Raw genomic sequence first — 24,462 nt, 5'->3', positions numbered from 1 at the left:
AGGGGCCCCATTAAAGATCTGATCTATAAAGCCACACCAGGTCACAACTTAAGACATAGTCAACAAGCCTTGCTTCATGTCCTATTTGTGTCATGATGCTCCACTGTTTTGTATCACGTAAACTTCTACTCAAATACATACAGAAATAGACAAATACTTTCTGAGGATTCGTGTTTTCTAAGCCCTCAGGATTAATCCTTCGTTTCTCTAAAAATAATGTATTGATGGAAAACATTTGCTGAAATTATTTTTTTCCTTTTGGCTTTCTATCAAGTATGAGACAGAGCTCTGCAAAGAATTATATAAGGCTCTGGGAAACATCCGAAGACTCATAAATTCTGTAGCTAAGAGGCTGCTTCATCTCAAATCATATGTTGTTGTGGGGGCAGGGACAGTCTGACAGGTACCCCCCAGGTGCTCTTGCACAGGGCCGGGGGGTGGGGAACCTCTGTCTTCTTTGGATTAGCATCTCTCTGGCCTCTTTGTGGGGTTTGCATAGGACCTAATGTTAATCTCTCAGGGATTGACCCCAGAAGGGTGTCAGGACTCGGAGTACATACCATGGGGCCAAGCACACAGTAAACATTCAATAAATATTTGTGGAAGGAATGAAATGCTGGGCTCTCCATGGGGTTCTGCAGCTCCATTCTTGGCATTTCATTTTGTTGAGGCCATTTTTCCCTGCAGGTCTGGTAGAAGGGAGGGAGTAGGCCTTCTGGAAAGCTCTAGGCCTCTCTGCTGTCTACTCTTTTCCACAGGGTCCGCTCTGAAATTAGGATGCTTGATTGTGTTTGCAGCCCTGAAGGGGAGAATGGATCCTGTCTGAGGGGTTGTGGAAACATTGCTTCCTCGTTTTGTATCCCCCAACTTCCAAATTACCTTCTAAACACTCTTAGATTGGGAATATAGGATTATCATGAGAACTAAATAAATAAGTACACAGAAAGCACTTAGAAGTGTTCTTAGTACTTAATTAATAAGCATCCACTGTATGTGTGTTTGTGTGTGTGTGTGTGTGTGTGTGTGTGTGTTAGAGGAACCGAGAAATGGACACAGAAAATCGTGTGTGGCAGGGGTGGGAGGTAGGTATTGTTAGTGTTCACACATCTTTATCTGAATTCTTTCTATAGCCGTGCTGTTTTCTTGAACAAAGTCTATTTGAGTGGGCTTTTTATCTGTAAAATGCTAATGAAAGTATTATACATCCTTGATTCTAAGAACGGTAATTTTAAAAAAAGATTTATTTATTTATTTTGGAGAGAGAATCACACATGTGAGCAGGAGCGGCAGAGAATCTCAAGCAGACTCCCCGCTGAGTGGAGATCCCTAAGCAGGGCTTGATTCCATGACCCATGAAGTCACGATCTGAGCTAAAACCAAGAGTCAGATCCTTAACTGACCAAGCCACCCAGCCACCCCCTAAGTAACACTATTACAAAGTGTTACATTTCAACTTTTCTGAAATGATCTGGGGGCATGTCAAACTGCTGATGCATATGTTTAACGAGTTCCCCTGCCCCTCGCCAGCCCCCTGAGCTGTCCTTAAATTCATGGAGCATCTGCTAATCCTGGGTTTACAGTAATCCCCAACAAGGTGACTGCAGGGATTTAATGAGAGAGTGTAGGGGTGCTTGCTGGCTCTGTCAGTACAAATTGCAACTCTTGGTCTTGCAATTGTGAGTTAAAGCCCCTTGTTGGGTGTGGAGATTACTTAAAACTAAAATCTTTAAAAAAATGAGAGAGTGTATGTGAAATATACTTCTGTAAACTGCAAAATGTTATTCAGATGTGAGGTAATGTTTTCAAAAGTGGAGATGATGGAAAAGAAAACTATATTAATAATTTTGTGTAGAAGAGTTGGGATGTGTTGTAAAGTACTTTGTGAACTGTTAGGTATACTATATCATAAGGGGTATGTATAGGCCAGTTTTGGCTGGGAGTTTCTCCCCTGTGACGTATCTGTTAGCTTAGTTTCTCTTGCACAGCAATGGGGGACTGGAGTGAACTTTCCCTCTACAGCGGATTTTCTCGTCTCCCGTCTTACTTCTGTAGGAGCCAGGTGAGCCTAAATTTGGCTGAGTTAATTTCCTCGTCTGTGATGAACTCAGCATACATCTTTCAGGCTCAGCGATCCCATGGGCAGTAGCTCATCCTCTTGAATTGTAGTCCAAACTGTGTTCTTAACTGGCTGTGTGATCCTGGGCAACTCTGTGCCTCGGTTTCCCCAGGAGGGTTAGGATACTTCTAATGGCCCTTCTAGCTTCGGTCTCCCACTGTTCTCTAGGTTTTCCTGTATTCTCTAGGTCCCTGTATTTCTCACTGGAGGTCTGTGGGGACAATCCCTGGTGACACTGGGGAGGCACAGGTGCTGCCACTTGGAGGACTCACTCATTCATTTCCTGTGTCTGACCTTTAGGGAATATCCCTGGTTCGGCCGTGCTGGTGTTTGACATCCATGTGATTGACTTCCACAACCCTTCTGACTCCATCAGCATCACCTCCCACTATAAGCCTCCTGACTGCTCCGTGCTGAGTAAGAAGGGGGATTACCTCAAGTATCACTACAATGCTTCGCTTCTGGATGGGACTCTGCTGGATTCCACGTAAGGGCCACTGGGGATGGTAGGGGAGTAAGCCTGGAGGATAACAGTTGTAGGTTCCCAGGATTCTCCTTTTCTTTTTGTCAGATACTGGTTGAGGGCCTTTCTCTCCATGCTTTTTCACTGCTCAGGTGCATTATTCTAAAAGTTTCCTATGCATAATCTCACTTTGCTCCTGTGAAATTGTCTTTTTGAAAAAAACAGATGTCATTTTATAACTGCTGTCCTTAAAAATTAACCCACAACTACATTACAAACTCCACAGTCTGGTGCATTAGGCTCTACTTGTCAGCTCCATTCTGCTTGACTGATCTCATCTTCCATTAGGGCCCATCTTTTGCCTCAGGGCTGCCAGGTGCAGTGGTGCAAGATGTGCACTGCTTAAACCCTTCCTTTTGGCCAACTTCTGCCATGACTAAAATGTCCTCCCTTTTTGCAAAGTTTTTCCTTAATTCCTAGGAAGAACCAGCTGCTCCTATTTCTGTGTCTCATAATGTTTTAAGTTACTATTTTTTTAGCAAAACATAGTTATTTATTTTTAGTTATTTATTATTGTTTCCATCTCTGTTGCTGATCTGAATATCTTAGAGAAACCCAACATGTTTATTCATATTTTTGTTCCTTACACCTAGCCCAGAGTATAGCACACAGGGAGCATTTTATAAATGTTAATTGATCGAAGTGAATCTGAAATTTTATTAATAGGAATCAACAGTATAAACAAGTATCATTGGCCAATTTTGGTAAAAAGGAGGTTTGCTTCTTATGTTTCTGAATCTTCATATGTAGTTGTAAGTTAGTAAAATATTCTGTTCTCTGGGAGAGAAACATTTTCAGCTTTTATATTTTTATTTCAGTACATCCATTTTCAAACTGGACCTGACTTAGATTCCTAAGTTTGGGCTGGGGAGAAAGAAGGGCTTCATATAAATATGAGTTGCTGCATTTATGCTGCATGAGGAGGGCCTTCTCTCTCTCCCACCAGCCCCTCTGCCTTCTAGCTTCAGGTGACATTGTGGGTGGCTGGCAAGAGCCAGACACGGAGACAGAGCCCTAGGGACACGTTCTTGACAATATTCTCTTTGGTGCTTCGAGATCCTGTGTATTAATACATTTAGTGTTTTTCATCAGATCTAAAATGTGTTGATTATTAGAAGTATCGTGTTTTATGTATCTCAGAGAAAGTAAAACTTAACATGCTGCTGATCATAAAGTGTATCGCAATTACAGAGATGTTAAAATGTGAACATATGTGCATTATAGAATCAATGAAATACGTACTAGCTTCCGGGGCTCAGGTTTACAAGGAACCCCTTTACAACCAACCTCCTTGCATTCATATTAGAAGCCTTTGAGGGCAGTGGAGAAGAAGCATGACTTGTTGCTTGGGGGTCAAGCAAGCTTATGCATGTGAAAATGGTCCACAAGGTTAGAATCATCTGTGAGGTCAGTGGTTTGCAGTCACTGCTCTTGCTAATGTTCATGTTCTTGTCTGGTGCTCCTAGTCCAGGGCAGGGGTGAGGGGAAGTGGGGGTGGCAAATGAACAAAGGAATTCCTTCTCAGTGGGTTCAGGATATGCTTCTCATGTAGGGTGGGGAGAATTGGCCTTCCTGCCTTCTAATGTTTGGTGGATTCACAACATTCCTACAGAGTATCTGGGAGCCATGTGATGTTCCTTCCTCTCACCAGACTCCATTCTAGACCATGAGAGTCATTTGCGTTCTGTGTAAATCCACACTGACGAGTAACATCCGGCATCCCCGTGGTCTGTTCTGGGTGTAAGCTGCAAGATGATGGGAAAATGGGATGTCTGGTGGGTGTTTGCCTCCTGTGTGTGGGGGAGGGAGGGGAGACCTGCTCCCACCCCGAGCTGTCCACGGGCTCATAAACAAGGAGGCAGGTGCTGCTGTGGGTGCTTTTGCTCAGTGTTGAGAGAGGCTGGCTGCTGAGAGGGTGGAGGGAAATGTGGGCAAAGAGCCAGAGAGGGCAGCCTGCAAGTGGGAAACAGGAAGCTTGCAGTGGATGGGAAGCTGGGAATGCACAGAAGGAATGAGGAGAATGTCAGAGAAGAACTGGCAAAAAAATAAAAATAAAAGGTTGATCTGAGGGAGAAGAATTCCTGGGGTATTCAGAGGTGACACATGAAAGCAAAATGTTCACTTGGAGGATTTTCTCAATGTGTGTTTAAATTGGCCTCAGAGAGGAAGAATAAACCTTTGTTATTTGGCAACTAAATGAGTTTTTGAATATTCTGTAAGACTTTGAAACAGAGTAGTCCTGTGGGAGGTCGCCAAGGGTCCCTGGAGAAAGGCAGTGTGAGGGTGTCTCTGTGCTGCTGACAAAGGAGGAATTGTGTGGGAGGCGGGACAGAGGACGTCCTGCTCCCTCCCACAGGCCATGGGCCAAGGCATCCTGTGCCAGAGTTGGCTTTGTTTTGACATTGTCCCAGGTAGGACAAATGCAAACCCTGTTTTGCTTGGTGGGTGCCTGACAACCAGCCTGGCCATGGGAACCAGTTTGAGATCAGAAGGTGGCGGTAGCCCTGCCCCCAGGGAAGGCTGGGGAGCTTGAGAAAGGGATGTGAACCCAAAGGGGCTGTGCCTTCCTGCTGTCACCACCTGGTAACAGGCATCAAGGGGACTCCAAGATACTGGGGAGGCTTTTCTTCCTTGCTACTGAAGAATAGCCCCATTGTTTATCTTTAGGAAGTGGTAGAAAGTAGTAGTGCCATATGTTTGGAAAGAGATTTATTTTCAGTAGTGATCGAGGTGATTATTTATGTGGGTATCACAGCAACTGTGGACATCAAGGATAATTTAAACCATGGCTCAGGTTAAACTTCCAGTTATTTTTCTAAAATCAAAAACTATTGCAGACATAAGCGCTCCACACACTCAAGGCCGTACTCTTACTGAGCTCTTTACGCTTTTCTCCTTGGTGACAGCAGAGAATATTATTTACTACTGAGAATATTTCCCTGTGAGATGGCTATTACTATCTCCAGTTTCTAGATGGGAAAATGGGAGGATTTTATTTCTCAGGGTCCAGTTAAGTGGCAGAAGCAAGATTCAAACACAGGTCTTGCTAAATCCAAAACCCAGAGTCTATTATGTGTTTTTCAAATTCTCATGAAAATTCCTTACTGGGATATTAATTAAAATATACAGAAGAGTTCTAAGAGCAGTCCAAAGAACTTGTTTTTTCCTGGAATCATTGAGAAGTGGGTTGCCACCATGACATCCCATCACCCCTGAGTACTTTAGTGCATATTTCCTACAAATGTGGACATTCTCCTGCATAATCCAACACATACTTTATAACCAGAAAGCTAACACTGGTATGTTACTATCTTTTAATCCTCAGACCCCACTTAAGTTTTGCCAGTTGTTCCCATATGGTCTTTTATAGCAAAAGGATCCCATTCAATATGCTCCAGTGCTCTGGAATGGCTCCTCGGACTTCCCTTGATTTTCTTGACACTTTTGAAGATCACATTTTCATTATTTTGCAGAATTTTGCATTATTTTTTTAGTTTCTTAATTTGGGCTTGTCTGCTGTTTTCTCCCGATTAGACAGCGGTTTTGTATCTTTGACAGAAAGATCATAGAAGTGATGTAGATGTGCTCTCACGAAAACGCTTTCAACTACCAATGGGTTGATGACCTAACCAGGGATTCTTCTGTTTCATTTTTCAGGTGGAATTTAGGCAAGACGTATAATATTGTTTTGGGATCTGGACAAGTTGTGTTGGGAATGGATATGGGTCTCAGAGAGATGTGCGTTGGAGAGAAACGGACAGTGATCATTCCACCCCACCTGGGCTATGGGGAGGCAGGTGTGGGTGAGTAAGCAACAGCATTACGGGATGTCTGGGGCACGTTCACAGTCTGAATGTTGTGCTTAGAACCACAATATGCTTCTTACATTTAAAACCCAAAGAATCAGGGCTGCCTGGCTGGCTCTACTGACGGATATACAACTCTCGATCTTGGGGTTGTGAGTTTGAGCCCCACAGTGGGTGTAGAGAGTACTTAAAATCTTAAAAAAAAGAAACTTAAAAAAACTCCAAAGAAACTCTGGGTTTATAATTAATATCATTAACTAATTAATATTATAATATATAATCATAATATACATTATATATAATTAAAATATATTTATTGTAGATAAAATATATTAATACTATAACATGTGATAATATAATAATTAATATCATGAATTAATACTTAAATTTAGCATCTTTGTTTAAAGAGTCCTGTGAATTCAGTGTTAATGCCTTGTTAATGCCGCACACCTCCTTAAGAAAGCAGGAGTTTTTGTGAAAAAAAGCCTTGAGTGTTCAAAGCCATGTGTAGGAAATGTCTGAAGGACATTTACATGTCTGAAGGAGCTTTACAGGTGATTTGTCTTAAGTGAAGCTGAGGCTTCCTTCTGGACCAGGTTCCTGGGACAGTGGAATGCTACAGGATTTCACTTTTCACTTCTGCTGAACTTGTAAGCTATCTATGCAGATTTCCTTTTGGAAGAGATGAGTTTCAGGTTCTGGAAATACTGGCTTTACTTTGCCCTCACAGCTGGTATGATGTACTTCATGATTTGGGCCAAAATGAGTCTTACACATAGGGGATTTGGGAACTCACCTTCTTCAGTGTTTTTTGCTCCTACTTTCTGGAGTGGGGAAGTAGAGATAGGAAGTGCTAACTTATAAAAGAGATATATACTTTGCATTGATTTTCTCTTTTTCACAATTTTTAAATAATTGTAAAAATACTGCCTGTTGGGATGTCTGGCTTGCTTGGTCCACAGAGCATGTGACTCTTGATCTCAGGGTCCTGAGTTTGAGCCCCATGTTGGGTGTAGAGCTTCCTTTAAAAAAGACCGAAAAACCCCAACTGCCTGCTAGTTCCCCCCAATTCAAGAAGAAACACTTTAAAAAATGTGTACCTTATAAGACCATGGGATATATAAATAGTTATAATAATTTCAAGTAAGACATATTATATATGTACATATATATTCACATGCTTATGTAATTTCTTTTGGGCTCATAATGTATATACTGTTCACAAATTTGTATTTATAGTCATATCTTAGATCAGGACTTTAAGGCATACTGTATTATTCTTAAAGTTCTGCTATGGGATTTATTCAAAAGTTCTATAATTGTAGTCTCTACTAATGGCTTTCAAACTTTTTTCACCAAGACCTACAGTAAGAAATACATTTCATGGGGGTACCTGTGTGGCTCAGTCGGTTAAGCATATGACTCCTGGTTTCTGCTCGGTTCATGGTCTCATGAGTTGTAGGATCGAGCCCCAGTTTGGGCTCTGCACTCAGTGGGATGTCTGCTTGAGAGTCTCTTCCTCTCCTTCTGCCCTTCCCCCTGTGTGTGCACACATGCACCCTTTCTGTCTTCCTCTAAAAGAAATAAGTAAAAACTTCTTAAAGAATAAGAAATACATTTTATCTCCCCATTTATATCACACATAAACATGCACTTTACACATATACATTTAGCTTTATATATGTAAAATTGTTTCATAAAACTATACCTATCCTTTCTAGGATAATAATTAATATCATGATAATACCTTATCTGTTTCATTCTTTAATTTAAAAAAATGCTGATCACCATCCTGTAAATGGATATCATGACCCGCTAATGGTCACTACCTACAGTTTGGAAAAAACCTGTACAGTTTGGAAAAAACTTCTTGCTAGTGTTGAACTTTCTTGCTCTCACAAGAAATGCCTGCAGTCCATGAGGCAGCTGGAGCCCTGGGTGGGGGAGGGAGGTTGAGCTGGGCATGCCTGCTGTCTGGTGGTGCTAACACTGTCTCCTCCCCTGTTGGTGTGGCAGATGGAGAAGTGCCCGGCAGCGCTGTCTTGGTGTTTGACATTGAGCTGCTGGAGCTCGTGGCCGGTCTGCCCGAGGGGTACATGTTCATATGGAACGGTGAGGTGTCACCCAACCTCTTTGAAGAAATCGACAAGGATGGTAATGGAGAAGTCCTCCTTGAAGAGGTAACTGACCTTTGAAGGAAAGGGGGACTAAAGGAGCCCAGGGAGACTTTTCGGGGCAGGGCATCCATTCTGAATGTGAAGCCTTCTCAGGGTGAGGAGGACACCTGTGCTTATTTCTTGTGATGATGGTAACGTGCACACACTCACGTGCCAGGCACTTCTAACACACGCTCTAGGTTGAAGCTCACAGTTCCTCTGAAGAAACTGAGCCCCTGAGAGGTATGGGGATTGATTGCAGGGCTCACAATTCAGTTCTCAGTTCCTGGGTGCTCACTGTATACTGCGTTATGCTAAGACTTTTTCACATATATTATCTTGCCTGGCCCTTGTGGCAGCCATGTAATCATCATCCCCATTTCAGAAGAAGCAGCTGTGCACAGAGAAGGTAAGTGACTTGCCCAGGATCACACAGCTACACAGCAGTTAGCCAGGATTCATATTCCTGTCTTGATCATCTAGGTGCTGGGCGGTTTCTTCGGTAGCAAATGCTACTTCGTAGAGCTGGGCAGTAGAGGGGTCTGTCCTGTCACACCTTGCTGAATTCCACTATGCTGCCCATTCTGTAACTGCTTATTCGAGGACAGGGCTCCAGTCTTCTCCACTTTCTCTCTGACATCAGTCACATGTTCCCGGCTACTGGGTGGTTCATATTAGCACGAAAACATGCTCTTTTTTCCCTTCTCTTGGTGCATCTTTCCATTTCTTTTATTTCTTTGCTCCCTTCACAGCAAAAATGTCAAAAATCTCTTAAACCCACTCCTGTCAGACATTTTTCCCTCCATGTCACTGAACCTGGTCTTGGTAGGGTGACTGGTGCCTGTCATGTTGCTGCAACCAGTGGTCACTTTTCATTCTCGTCATACTTAGACAAAGCTTTGCAGGATGCCTTCTTTCCCGGGCTTCCAGACCATACTTTCATGGTGTAAGCAACTTACAACAAACTCAGTAGTTTTCCCCATGATCTCTTCATATTGGAGTTAGGTTAAGTCCTTCTCAGTAGTTTCCCCCCTGATCTCTTCATATTGGAGTGCCCCAGCCTGAGTCCTAAGCTTGTTCTCTTCTCCACCTTAATGTCACTTCCTGAGTGATCTCAACCAGTGCCATGGCTTTGCCATCCAAAGCCCCATGACTTCCAAACTTATAGCTCCGGTTCAGTCTTCTCTCTTTACTTCAGATTCCTACATCTAACTACCCACCTGACATTTTCACTTTCTGAACCCCTGCTACCTCCCTCCCATGGACTTTCTTCACCCAAAGCCATCCTCATCTCCTCAATGGCAACTCTGTCCTTCCACTTGCTCAAGCAAGAGCACTCAGTAATCTTCGACTCCTCTCTTTCTCACACAGGCTATAACAAATCCAGCAGGAAATCATTCTAGCTCTATCTTGAAAATTTATCCAGAGCCTGACGACTTCTCATCATCTCCACTCTGTAGGACCATGGTCCAGTGCCTGCTGTGTCTGGTTTGGATCTCTATGAAAGTCTTCATGCTTTCACCCCTACCCCTCACAGCAGCCAGAGCGATCCTTCTAAAACTTAAATTGGATCATGGCTTGCTTTGTCTCAGAACCCTGCGGAAGCCCCCTTTTCCAAAGTCCTCACAGTGGCCTGTAAAGGCCCACAAAGTTTCTCCATGACCTGCTCACTGTACCTTCCTCTCCAGCTGCTTCTCTCCACCACCACCAGGCATGCACCCACCTTGGGCCTTTGCACCAGCTGCCTGTCATCTCAGAAGACACTTCCCTGGATAACTGTTTGGCTGGCTCCCTCCCTTCCTTCAAGCCTTTGCACAGGTCTCCCTTTTTTGCTAGGGTTTTATCCTGACTGCTGGTTCAGGACCTCAACCTCCTCCCCTACCTGTACTCTTGATCTTCCTTGCTTGGCTCTACTCTTCAGTTTTCTAGAGTATTTCACTTTCTAAACTAATATGTGATTACTTATTCTTTTTTTTTTTTTTTTTTAAGATTTATTTGACAAGAGAGGGAGACAGTGAGAGAGGGAATACAAGCAGGGGGAGTGGGAGAGGGAGAAGCAGGCTTCCTGCTGAGCAGGGAGCCAGCCCTATGTGGCACTCGATCCCAGGATGCTGGGATCATGACCTGAGCCGAAGGTAGACGCTTAGTGACTGAGCCACTCAGGTGCACTGATTTACTTATTTCTTAAATGTTCCTTTTTTAAAAAAAAATTTATTTATTTATTTGACAGACAGAGATCACAAGCAGGCAGAGAGAGAGGAGGAAGCAGGCTCCCCACTGAGCAGAGAGCCCGATGCAGGGCTCGATCCCAGGACGCTGGGATCATGACCTGAGTCGAAGGGAGAGGCTTTAACCCACTGAGCCACCCAGGCCCCCCTAAATGTTCCTTTTTAATTGTGTCTTTTCTACTAGGATATGCTAGAATTACAAGGGGAGGATTTTTTTTTAAGTTGATGTCACTCTAGGATCTTGGATGGTGCTCAGCACACAGTAGATAATGTTTTTATTGTATGGATGATCGCAGGCAGTAGTGTTCTCAGAGGCTAGGGTGGTTAGGGGATCAGCCTTTGGTGGAGAACTAAGGGTTGATTAGGGAAGACAGGATAGCTCCAATTGCTGCTGTGTGTTGGCTGCTGGAACCTAGGGGCTTCTAGAGTCATTAATCAGGGATTTTTAACCTTCATCTGGAGGGGAAAAAAGAAAAACCAAAGTTTGTGTAGCTCATAAAATTGTGTCCATTTTGTGAGCTCAGACTCCAATTCCAGCCCTATTGCTCTTGGGATGCTCTGTTCAGTTTCTGTTCAGGCCCAGGCTTGGCTGCTGTATCTCATGATGTGTCCTGTTCCCTCTCTCTCCAGTTCTCAGAGTACATTCATGCCCAGGTGGCATCTGGCAAAGGGAAACTTGCTCCTGGTTTTGATGCTGAGATGATCGTGAAGAATATGTTCACCAACCAGGACCGGAATGGAGATGGGAAGGTCACGGCGGAAGAATTTAAACTCAAAGACCAGGAGGCCAAACATGATGAACTCTAAACCTGACTCGGGCCACTTGTGTGACACCAAGCCCCCTGTCGTGGCAGAATGTGAAGTGAGCCGTGAGAGTCTCTCAGAAAGGGGATTGTCCATAAGCAGTAGATGGTCACACAGTAACTTGGGGCATGTCAGGGATGGGTCGATGCACATGGTGAGAATTTTAGGCCACATGCCAGTGATACGAAACAAAGTTGAAGTGAGATGCCTCAGCAGAGGCTGTGTAGAATATTGAAATGGCTGCCCTGTCAGCCATTGTTTTGTGAGCCTTCCGGGTAGTTTTGTTACTGAAGGAAAATAGTGTCATACAGAAGTTACAATCATCTTGGTGGGAACAGAAGAGAAAGTGTCCAGGATATCCACATGAAGAGGATTCACATTTTTTTTCTTTAACTAGCTGGTGTTTTAAGTGTTCTCCAGATGAGCAGAAAGATGAAGGCCATGTCCCAGCAGTATTCCCCGAAAGCCTGTACAGGCTCTGGTAATGCCCAGCTTCCACTTCCTGCTACACAAACACACACATACACACACCTTATACACATGTGCTTTTATAGTTAATCAGGCCCTACCTGTTGTGGTTTTCCAATTGGCTGGGTTAACTTGGAAGTTAAGAAGAAAATCAGTGGACCAAAAAAAAGGCATCCTGGACCACGAATAGAGAATTGATTTTGTGTTTGCTATGCAAGATTATCTGCTTCACCCTTTCTTACTCCCATTGCTCTGTCCTCCCTGAATCTCTCCATCAGATAGATTTGCACAGGACTGGTGGCTAAGCCATGCTCCAGAGTTTCTCACTGTGACCAAGATGGAAATGTCACCCCAAGAGATAAACAAGGTGACCTATTTCCACTCATTCATGTCCTGGAGAGGGAGGTGCCCAAAAGCCCAGGGCCTCTCTCTGTGTAGGGAAACAAGGACACGGTTACCTGCCAGCCTGTGCACATGTTATGCAGTAACCACCTAGCTGCCTTATGTCCTCTGTTCCCAAGTGGTGGCAGCATCCACCCTGAAGTAACCAATGATTTTCCTTTTGAAACTGCTTTATATTACTAATTTAAACTGTTTTGTACTGATGTAGCCCTGAGATAGTTCATGAAAATGCTATGCACTCATTCAATAGAATAAATGTTGGAAAACTTGTTTCGTATACAAAAAAATCAAATTATAACGTCAGGTTTTGTGGAGTTTTACTTGGAGGCTGAGAGGATCTCATGAGAATACACCTCAATTATCCGTTGACAGTCCCCTTAAATACTCAAGGAATGCCTCTGCATTTGAAGGAGTGTGAGGTAGAGTATACGGGGTGTGTCAGTCAGCATCCTGGTAGGAAACACCCTCACATGAGACTTCTGAAGAGAAGCTGCATAAAGAACTCTAGAGTGGGGACAGGGCTCAGAGACCTAGTAAGGATGTCAAGGTAACATAACAGTGGTTGGGGAGCACCAACAGGAGGCTGTTCTACTCCCCAGGCCTGAAAGGTGAAGAGGAGCCACAGCCATGCCCAGAACTGTAGCTGGTACTACAGCAGAGGAGGGCAGAGACACCCCCTTTTCTGTCCTGTCCCTGGTTCCCACTAGCTGAACCCAACCCAAAGGCCAAAGGAAGAGGAGGCTAGGGGCTAGTAGTCTTAGAGGTCAGCTTTTTGGGGGCACAGAGAAAGGTGGAGAATGACTACAGGGGTTAGAGTGGGAGCAAATGGGCGAATGATTGGCACATATAGAGAAAAATATATGTTTTTAAAAGCAGATGTTACCGTTTACTCTGCAGAAGCAATTTCGGGGACTCTTTGCTTTTGGAAGGCAGATGAGTTGCATGCTGTGGCCTCCCGGCTGCTGCTGTCGTGGTAACTTACATTCCTCGACCTGTCTTCTATAGAGCACACAGTCATTCCAGATTTTCTGTTTAACAGAATTCCTTCAGTGTACTAGATAGGCTAATAATCTTGCTAAATTGCCCTTTGAAATGCATTTAACCTGTAACACCTCACAATCCTTACGCATCTTCATGAAGATAAAAACCTGGTGTTTATTCTCTGCTTCTGATTTTTAGTTGGTTCTGATTGAATTTCTTCACTGGCTGTTTTCTATGGTGGTGGAGAGAGGTTGGCTGAATAAAAGACATGTTTCTCTGGGGAAATTAAGGTCTGTGGGCCTCAGAGCTTCAAGAACAGAGGGAACCCTTAGCTTGTTTTTGTTTTTAAACTGCCTGCCCAATGGCTGAGCTAGAACTTTGGTCTTCTCTGGCCTTCAGGCTCAGATTGAAATGCTGGCTCTTCTTGGGTCTCCAGCCTGCCACCTGTTCTGTTTTTTTTTTTTTCTTTTCTTCCTGAGCCTTGTGGAGGTATAATGAACAAATAAAATTGTAAGATATTTAAAGTGTATGTTACGATTTGATATATGTATATCCTTTCCAAGTAAAGGATCTCTCCTCGACCTAGCACCTCACTGTGTGTGTGTGTGTGTGTGTGTGTGTGTGTGTGTGTGACCATTTAAGTTTTACTCTCTTAGCAAATTTTAAAAACTATACAGTATAGGTCACCATGTTACATATTAAATCCTCAGAACTTACTTCTCTTACAGCTGAAAGTTTGTACCCTTTTACCAATTTCTATTTCTCCCATTTCCCAGTAACCACTTTTATACTCTGTTTCTGTGACTTCGGCTTAATTTTTTTTTTAATGCTACATATAAGTAATAATGTATAATATACATCATTCTATACCCTTGGCTTGTTGGGGGCTCCCTGGGCACTTTTTTTTTTTTTTTTTTAAAGATTTTATTTATTTATTTGACAGAGAGAGAGATCACAAGTAGGCAGGGAGGCAGGCAGAGAGAGAGGAGGAAGCAGGCTCCCCGCTGAGCAGAGAGCCCGATGCGGGGCTCGATCCCAGGACCCTGAGATCACGACCCGAGCCGAAGGCAGAGGCTCAACCCACTGAGCCACCCAGGCGCCCCTCCCTGGGCACTTTTATTCTTCCCTGTTGCTAAGGAGGGCATTCAGTTATCTGTGAGTGTGTCAGGGGCTTTAGTCTCTGGGAGGACCAGCTGCTCAGACGGCCTCACGTTATGCTGCAACACGCATTTACATCTGTGTTATGATTATGGGTTACAGCTCCGCCAGCATGACTGTGAGTACTCATTAGGGAGCTAAATACAGGGTAGAGATGCCACAGAGCACTTTTCTTAGTCGTATTTTACACTCAATTTCTGGGTTGCTGCTTGAAGCAGCTTGGATCTCTTGATAGAAAGCTGTTCACAGGCTCTAGATTGGGACCACCTAACTTACGACTTATGAAGATTTTGAACTTTGGGCCCTAAACATGAAGTAGGTTGTTGATACCCAGGGGGAGATTAGAATATCTCCGTGAACATAACATTTTAGCATGCATGTGTCCTGTGTGCTTGAAACACCACTAGGCTACCTTGCAAGCATCAGCAATCTGCACTATTTTGTTAAAACCTATAGTGAGTTTTGATCTCTGATTACTTAGGAATTTATAATACCTTTCAAAATTTTTACTTAAAAGACAGAACACATTTCATTTTGGCAGGAGAGTTGACCTGACTGCAACTCTATGTAAGCACTGATACATTGCACTTCAGCATCTTAGGTGTCTAGGAACAAGGCTGGCCTCTTTTTTGTATGTTATGTATATATGCATGTATTTATTTTAGAGAGAGAGCATGAGTGGGAGAGAGAATCTCAGGCAGACTCTGGGCCCAGCGCAGAGCCTGACGTGGGGCTTGATCTCATGACCCTGAGATCATAACCTGAGCCAAAACCAAGAGTCAGACACTTAACCAACTGAGCCACCCAGGTGTCCCAAGTTTGCTTTCTTTGAAGACATTTTCCCTTGACTTTCCTGGGGGATCTGCATCTTTTTATAAACTAAGAACAGTGCTTCCAATTATTTATTGCTAGATGCAGATATAAAACTTTCATGCTTATTAAAATAGTGTTTGATTCTGTGTGGTCTTAGTCCTTAATGTTGAACAAGGGATTCCTTCCAGCTTACACTGGCCATATTTGGATCTCATTTAAACACAGATATTTAATGCATGGTTCCAGCCAAAATTTCTCCTTTGGGCTCGAATCTATTTGGTATCTTCCCTTGTATACCCCACAGGCACCTCAAACTTTGCATGTCCAAAAGAGAATGTACGTCCCCACAACCTTCCCAACACCTTCCACCCAAGGCTGTTCTTTTCTTCTCCTGTCCCCACTTGATTAAACCAGACATCTTCGAGACCCCTCCTCCTCTCTCACTCCACACGTTTAATCCAAAAGCATGTCTTGTCATTTCGAAACTTAAACTACTGAAAATGATCCACTTCTCTCTGCGTCCTACTGTAATTTCTAGTGCAGACTTCTGTAACAGCCCCCTTACTGATTCGCTGGGGTAGATCTGCCCCACCAGTCCATTTTGCATGACCATGGCACTCCTTTGCAAGGACAGTAAAACCAAATGCATGATTTACAAAGCCCTGACACCCTCACCTGCCGCCATTCATGATTCCGTTCTTCCCTTTGCTCATAATACTGTTATACAAGTTCGCAGTTCTTTGAACACCTTAAATTTTCTTACTCGGGACCTTGTTAGCTCTCCCTGGAATATTTCTCCCTCAATTCCTCATATGGCTGGCTCCTTATCCTTCAGGTTTTGGCTGAAATAGTATCTCTTCAGAGCTTCCTCTAGCTACTTTCTCTAAAATATTTGTGTTGGCTTTTTCATAGTATCTTATTTCTGACTCATCTGCTAGGATGTAGGCTACACAAGGGCAGGAAGCATGGGGGATGTGTTAATTACTGTTTCTCCAGGACCTAGCCCACAGCAAGGACGTCAGGATTTGTTGAACAAGTGACTGTTTACTTACTCAGTCCTCACCTCAAGTTCATACCCAACTTTAGAGATGAGGAAACCAAGGAGAGAATCCTTGGAGAGAATCCTGGAGAGAATCTAAGACTCAGATCCAGGTTTGACTGACTTGAATGCCTGTGCCCCTTACACCTTGGGCACATTTTTTTTTTTAATATTTTATTTATTTATTTGAGAGAGACACAGTGAGAGAGAGCATGAGCGAGGAGAAGGTCAGAGAGAGAAGCAGACTCCCCGTGGAGCTGGGAGCCCGATGCGGGACTCGATCCCGGGACTCCGGGGTCATGACCTGAGCCGAAGGCAGTCGTCCAACCAACTGAGCCACCCAGGCGTCCCACCTTGGGCACATTTTATCTTATCTACTAAAGTTGTACTGAAATACCAGAGTAAGTATAAAACACAGCAGGACTGGTCAATCTTGAGGGAACCTTGGACAAGTTTCAGGTTATTCAAGTTTAGTTATTCAAGATCCCACGTATCTTTTCCTTCCTAAAGCTCCATGGGGTACACTAAAGAGAAAACCTTGAACCTAAAGTCTGGTTAAAAAAAACTTTAATGGGGTGCCTGGGTTCCTCAGTTGCTTAAGCGTCTGCCTTCAGCTCAGGTCATGATTCCAGGATCCTGGGATTGAGTCCCACATCGGGTTCCCTGCTCAACAGGGAGCCTGCTTCTCCCTCTGCCTGCCGTTCCCCCTGCTTGTGCACTCTCCCTCTCTCTCCCCGACAAATAAATAAATAAAATCTTTTTAAAAAAAACCCAAACCTTTAATAATCTACTTAATCAAGTCTGGTGTCTATTAAACATACCATGGAATGCAGAGTCCTTGCAAAATCACTCTGGAACAAACTAGTATCTCTGACAGTTGTTTTGTTTTTCAGTTTCATCAAAATTGTTCATCTCAGCACCCAAAACTGCTTTACCTCTTGAAGTAAAATTCAAAATTGAAAGAAAAAAACCCCACGAAACCCAAAAAACCCCTAACAGCTAATGCTAGACCCTTTAGAGAACATGGTAGTTACTACACACTGCAGTGTTCACTAGGGAGATGAAAGAGCTTTCTGTCCCCTCCATCCATCCAGACTGCTTATGTCTTCGTGGATGGGTAAGAGCTAACCGTATTGAATACTAGTGCTAAGCTATTCTAAATGCAAATATAAAAATTAAAAGCACATATCAGTGTTGATGATGAGTACATGTCACCCTCACAGTGCTATATCTAGAGGATGTATCATTACCTCCACTTTATGGATACGCAAGCTGGAACACAGGTTAACAGGTCCTGGTCACACAGCTACTAAGTGGTAGAAAGAGCATTCAAATCCGGACAGTCTGACTCTATAGCAGATTTCCTAAGGGCTATATTAAACTACTCTGAAAGCTGAACTTGGAAACCAATTATTTTAAAGATCGGTAGAAACGGGCAGTGAGAGGTGATAGGGTCATAGGCACATAGGAGAAAAGGCAGGGGCCTAGGTTTGATAATCCAGTTAGGGTGTGGGTGGAAGGGGCTAGAGACGCTGCATGCCCTCCAGGCCCTCATTTTATAGGGAGGTGCCTGACCTATAGCCTTAGTACAGGGCTGAGTCATGATTAGAATGGAGGTCATAACTTCAGTATTCTTCCTATTTACTCCATGCATTATGCTTTTTTATAGAAGAAATTATAATTTTTATAATTGTACAATTTTTATAATTACAATTATAAGCTCCTTTGGAAAACAGTCAATATGGCCAACTCTAGGGGCACCTGGGTGGCTCAGTGGGTTAAAGCCTCTGCCTTCGGCTCAGGTCATGATCTCAGGGTCCTGGGATCGAGGTCCGCATCGGGCTCTCTGATTGGCAGGGAGCCTGCTTCCACCTCTCTCTCTCTCTCTGCCCGCTTCTCTGCCTACTTGTGATCTCCGTCTGTCAAATAAATAAATAAATAAATCTTTTAAAAAAATATGGCCAACTCTAATACAATATGGGATAAAAACCTATCATTAGATCAGAAATTCCCAACTAAAGCAGGGAGTAGGCTACTTTTGGCCACTACAAACTTTGTTTCATTGTTTATTATAAAAAAGACAAGTAGTGGTAAAGGATAGGATGGGCTCTCCCAGGGAAAAGGTTTTCACTGCAAGACCATGCCTACCTGCCACATCAAACTGGACTAGAGACTGCCGACCATACTGGATGTCCAGAACCAGCTGGAACATGCTCTGTATCACAGCTCAGATGCTTTATGGAGTTAGTGGCTTATAGACTCTGGAGTAAAAATGGTTAGAATCAGGGTCACATTTATCACAATGGCAAGTCTAAACCTTGTGGAAACCAATTATTGCGCAGTAGAAATTTGGAATGGGAAGTCAGACTGCAGAGAGGAATTTAGCAGTACTCAGTTTTAGTTAACAGGAGACCCAGCTACACTTTGTTTCCTGCCTGCAGTTATTTCTGAAACTCTTAGACTTACAACAAAGTACCCTCTTTTACTGATACTTTCAATGAGGGGAAATTGTTTTCCCAGTCCCCAGTATTTTCTCTAAGGCTGATGAAATTTCCTCTGCAACTATCTTTTTATCCTTAAACTTATAATATGTAAGTTTAAAAATATTCAATTTAGATAGACACTATGACAATGACAGTAGGATTTCTCTCTCCCTCTTTCCCTCTCTCTCACACACACAAAGGAAAAACACGGCAGGTGCTTAATAGATATTTGTTGAATAAATGAATAATTGTCTTGACAGTATAATTTAAAAAGGCTTTTCACTTCATGTGTATTATCAGTGCATCAATATAGAACATTCTGTAATGATTAGTGTCATGTGGATAGCAAGGTTTTTTCAAACTCTGAGTGCCAATATTCCCTGTGAATACTGACTTCCACAAAATAGAATAGCCAAACATAACACAATTTCAGGAGACGGTGATATCATCAACATAATTCACCCCAATTACAAAAATGACAACACTTAAAATCATGTACATTATTTCATCATTTCATAAAACTTCTTTTTAAACTTATACAAACTTTCCCAGAGTAAAAAGTTTCCTCAAAAACCTCATGATAACATTACACTAAAAAATTCACTCTGGAAATGCAGTGAGTTATTTTTCAAATTTTGGCTTTATGATTTCTTTTTTTCAATCTGTTAAAAAATAGAGTTGAGGAGTGTGTTGAGAGAGGTGGGGAAAAAGGAGCTTCCAGTTGATGGATTCACTATGTCCAAAAATACCTCAGTAATGGAGAGAAAAAAAACTTCAAGAGCAAGAACGCATTATAATAGAAGTCTTTCTGCAAGATGAACAGGTGAGCAGTTCTCGTGTCAGCTGCACCCACAGGAGTGAGGTCTTCTTAAAGAATGCTTGTTTACAGAATCTTCTGTAAGATAGAGTTGGCTACATCCAGTGATTCGTCTTTTACTAGAACAATGTCGTAAGAGTCCATGTACTTTTCTAAAAGCTCATCCACCTAATCAACAACAACAGAAAAATTAAATGGACATGCAGAAAGGGGAAGCAAATGGTTTTATTTATTTATTTAATTTTATTTTATTTTTAAAGATTTTATTTATTTGACAGACAGAGATCACAAGTAGGCAGAGAAGCAGACGGAGAGAGAGGGAGGAAGCAGGCTCCCCGCTGAGCAGAGAGCCCGATGTGGGGCTCGATCCCAGGACCCTGAGATCATGACCTGAGCCGAAGGCAGAGGCTTTAACCCACCGAGCCACCCAGGCGCCCCAGCAAATGGTTTTAGTATGAATCTCATTGTTAGGTTCAATCTTTTGGGCAAAATGTAGCAAATTAAATCTACTTTCATAAAACCTGTGAAATAAAAAAATTATTTCAAACTGTGAAGGCTTAGGGACATAGAAATTATCCCACATGGTGGCTTTATACTCAAAGTCATTTCTCTCTAGTCCAGTGGTTCTCAACTGGGGAGACCGTCCAAGGAACACCTAGCAACATGGGGGACATTTCTGACTCTCAAGACTAGGGAGTGCTACAGGTTTTTAGTGGGAAGAGGCCAGGGAAGCCACCCCAATACCAACGGCACACATGTGCATCCCAACCCCGTTAACCATACCAAAGTAAACGGATTAAGAACAATCAAAATGTCTCTAACTACTTTCTCACACATGTTTAGTAACAACTACCCATTAAGTTCCATCCTTATTTTTCTACAAGAAAATTAAACGACATATCTACATACTTACTCTATCATTTAGATACCCAATTTTTAGGATGTGTTCAACGTTGGCTACTCCATCTGCCATTCTTATGTCCCCTTGGGAGTCTCCCAGCAGAATGATGTTGCTATTATCTTTTAGTCGATTGAAATATTCTGTATTCTTCAAGGCACCATCATGCTTGTTAAATACATGAATTAGTTCACCTTTAAATCCTTTCAGCACTCCCTATAAAAATATAAATCTTTTGAAACAATAGGTTTCAAACTGCAAATTCTATTTGTTCTATTTTCACATTCATGTTGGAAAGAAGGGCTCTGAGAAGTTGATGACTTTCTAGAGACTAAATGTCACACACAATGAGCTGAAAATCCAATTTTTACTTTTCATTTGTTTCCTAACTGCAGATCCCATTTTCTATATATCACACAATGTACTATTTTGATTAGAAGACTTTGTTCAAATAATGACAGTTCTAATTCCTTCTTTTTTCCCACCTATGGATATTGAGTCTTCAAAGTTGCTGCATTAAATCACATTAAAAGAACTTTCCCTAATTTTAATATTAGTCTGTAGCTTAGGAAAGAAGAGTTTAAGAAAGGTATATTATTTTTAAAATATGGATATGTATATAACACTGGGAGATGATGAGTCCTATAGTAAGCCTTTTGAGTGACCTAATTTAATGAATATACATTAAATAAAAAACAACTGCATTTATATGATTAAAATATATTCAGATTTTAAAGGTAATTATTTAGAATGATTTCCTATACTTACATTGTCATCAAAATCCATGAAGTTGGACACTACTGTGATGTTCGGGTGATAAACCCCAGCTTGATGGATTACCTCCTCTAGTATATCACCAATACCAGCCGAAAATATGAACACAGGGATACCATATTCCTGGAGCTTATCAAAGAAATTCTCATACCCTTCCCTGCAAGATGGAGGTAGGAAGTGATTGTTAAAGAGTAAGATATATCTCCTTTTCACCTAGAAATGAAGAAAGCAAAACCTTTCTACCTAATTCCATGGCTCATTTATATTCCCTTTTCAGAATTCTGCCCAAGAGCACAGTTATTGATGTCTATGACAACACTGGTACAAGTTTTTCAAACAACAGTCAACTCTTTGCCTTCCTTTTAATAAATTCTAATAGTACAAATTAGATGCTTTTAGGCTCAAATTAAATATGGATATAAGCCTACAGTTCACAATCTACACCATTTAACAGCAAATAGTTAACCCCATCTTTAAAAAACCTTAGCCCATGGGGCACCTGGGTGGCTCAGTGGGTTAAGCCTCTGCCTTCGGCCCAGGTCCTGATCTCAGGGTTCTGGGATCAAGCCCTACATTAGGCTCTCTGCTTGGCAGGGAGCCTGCTTCCCCCTCTCTCTCTGCCTGCCTCTCTGCCTACTTGTGATCTCTCTCTGTCAAATAAATAAATAAAATCTTAAAAAAAAAAAAAGATTTAAAAAAATAAAAATAAAAAAATAAAAAACCTCAGCCTGGAAAACCCATTTAGGGTTTTAGGGTGAGCTGGAGCACCTCCTACTGGCTATCCTGCTCAACTACTTCCTCTTAGAAAACTGAGGGCTGGGGGTGGAGATGAGGGGCATTCTCTTTATAGCTGGCATCTCTCCTACCTATGGTGTAACAGTTGTCGGTCATGTTCTTATTTTATTAATCTAAGTTTCTTGCCTTCTTGCTCTTCCTGGGTCACAGGTTAAGCTGCCTACAAAGGAATGAAATACTCACTAGCTGTCCTCACACTCTTTCTGACATTTAATGCTTTCCTCCTTAGAGGCAAACCACCTTAAAATGTAGCATCATCAAAAAAAAAAAAAAAAAGAAAAGAAAGAAAGAAAAAAGGAAAAAAAAAGAAATAGCATCATCATATTTACCTATGAGTTGAAAATTGTTAGAAGTGGTAAACCATATTGAAAGAAGCTTAAAAAATTTTTATCCTATCATTCACGTACCACAAATATTTTTACTATTTGCTAAATCATAGTCACATTTCCCAGCGATAGTTTTCAAGGAAGTTTGAGAATTCAGAAAGTAGATTCATGTAACTTTATAAACTTTGAGCAAAAAAATTTTTTCAACTTGATTTATAAACATTCCCTTTATATTTCATGTCTTTTCAGAAGTATTCTCTTAAAAATTTTTCAAAACAGTCCTGGTTTCATAAATTTCTAAGTTAGTCTTGAATTTTTAAAAAAGTATTATTTATTTAAGTAATCTCTACACCCAGTGTGGAGCTTGAACTAATGATCCTGAGATCAAGAGTCACACACTCTACCGACTAAACCAGCCAGGCACTCCTACTCTTAAAATTTTTAATGTGGAGAATCTCGGGATGTGTGGGTGACTCAGTTGAGCATCTGACTCTAGATCTCAGCTCAGGTGTTGATCTCAGAATCATGAGTTCAAGCCCTGAGTTGGGCTCCACGCTGGGTGTGGAGCCTACGGAAGGAAGGAAGGGAAGAAGGAAGGAAGGAAAGAAAGGAGAAAGGAAGAAGGAAGGAGGGAAAGAAAGGAAGCAAGCAAGCAAGCAAGAAAGAACAAACTTAAATCTCATAAGGCTGTTATTTCCTATGACAAGATCTAATATGTCTTTCTAAATTCCTTACCTCACCTTATTCTGTGATAGGTGGCATATTAGGGCTATGTTTTTATATGCAATATAGTTATAGATTATTTTAATAAAAGCACACACCTGAATACATTTATAAGTCTGTAGACAATTAACAGCAAAAAACACCCAAGAAACTTACTTGAGCATAACATCAGATTCTGCCACAATTTCTTTAAGTTTAGCTTTTGGTAAAGCTTGTTCAACAAGCAAACCATGTGATTTAGTATACCTGGAGTTTACGATCAAAGAAAAAGAGAATAGCAATTAAAGCAAATTAAAACTATCATCTTCATTAAAAAGCATTCTTCAGTGACAGATAATGCAGTATTTCATTCATCATCATTTGGAATTAAATTTTAGAAATTTAAATTCATCACTAATGAATATATATCCTAATGTCTCAAAATGTAATAGAACATGTTCTTACTGCATTTCCCAGTTCTCCCCAAAGTCTCTTAGTTTCAATGTGTTAGTAAGATGATGAAAGGATAGTATGTGCAAACCTTTCCTTAATCTACAGATATCCAACCTCAGGAGACATAATCATTTCTCCAATTACAGGAAGACTCAGAGAAAAGCCATTTGTTTCACCTGTGTGTAGTCCAAATTGTCGTGAAATACCTTAGTGCTACCAAGTGCAAAAGAGAAAATCCTTGTTATGATGCTTTATATCAAAGCACCTGTAATCACTGCATCTCAGTCACAGACTTTTAGAATCTCTCTACCTGATATGCAGAAGCCCTGTGACCCTCCACTCTGGGTCCGCTCCCATTGTTAAGTTAGTGAGCTCGTTCTGCCAGGGAAGCTTATATTATTGCTAGAAAATTCTAATTACTAGACAGTCCTCTCTTTCATCATGCTGAAATCAGTCTTCTTAAAACTTCCAAATCTGATTCCAGTTTTGCTTCCACAGGTATGTGGCCCAGGTTCAACTTTTCATAGCATACACATTAATTAAGTGTGCAAGGTATTAGGTTAGGCCATAGGATAATGAAGATAAACAACATTGCTCCTGGTCTGTTAAGATTCTAAAACCGCAGTTGTCGCTTCTCAAATCACAGCTTTCTCTAGTCCATGAAATCTTCCCCAAATGGGATGGCTCCAGTTCCTGTGATTTTCTTAGTGGCCTCTTCTG

At 41.8% G+C, this 24,462-nt stretch overlaps 3 protein-coding genes across 7 annotated transcripts in view; 1 reads left to right on the top strand and 2 right to left on the bottom strand.

Moving 5' to 3' along the window:
- FKBP9 (FKBP prolyl isomerase 9) overlaps nt 1–12,771 on the top strand; it is a 37,934-nt gene extending 25,163 nt beyond the window's left edge. Inside the window, exons 7-10 of the mRNA XM_032871907.1 lie at nt 2,417–2,603; nt 6,297–6,442; nt 8,462–8,625; nt 11,460–12,771. Of these exons, the coding sequence (XP_032727798.1) occupies nt 2,417–2,603; nt 6,297–6,442; nt 8,462–8,625; nt 11,460–11,636 (674 nt within the window). The 3' untranslated portion in view covers nt 11,637–12,771. The remainder of the gene's footprint in view (nt 1–2,416; nt 2,604–6,296; nt 6,443–8,461; nt 8,626–11,459) is intronic.
- Nucleotides 1–24,462, bottom strand: part of LOC116876041 (retinitis pigmentosa 9 protein) — a 191,274-nt gene that overhangs the window by 63,976 nt on the left and 102,836 nt on the right. The window lies entirely within an intron of this gene.
- Nucleotides 19,242–24,462, bottom strand: part of NT5C3A (5'-nucleotidase, cytosolic IIIA) — a 50,556-nt gene continuing 45,335 nt past the window's right edge. For all 3 annotated transcript variants that reach the window (XM_032871950.1, XM_032871969.1, XM_032871959.1), the window contains 4 exons: nt 23,467–23,556; nt 21,461–21,623; nt 20,708–20,908; nt 19,242–19,962 (listed from right to left, as the gene is read on the bottom strand). In XM_032871950.1, coding sequence (XP_032727841.1) covers nt 19,861–19,962; nt 20,708–20,908; nt 21,461–21,623; nt 23,467–23,556 — 556 coding nt within the window. In that variant the 3' untranslated portion in view covers nt 19,242–19,860. The remainder of the gene's footprint in view (nt 19,963–20,707; nt 20,909–21,460; nt 21,624–23,466; nt 23,557–24,462) is intronic.

This window comes from Lontra canadensis, unplaced genomic scaffold (assembly GCF_010015895.1).
Source record: "Lontra canadensis isolate GAN:19392208 unplaced genomic scaffold, GSC_riverotter_1.0 scaffold2, whole genome shotgun sequence".
NCBI classification, from domain to species: domain Eukaryota; kingdom Metazoa; phylum Chordata; class Mammalia; order Carnivora; family Mustelidae; genus Lontra; species Lontra canadensis.
Note: the sequence above shows the minus strand (reverse complement) of the source record. Positions and strands in the feature narration are given on the sequence as shown.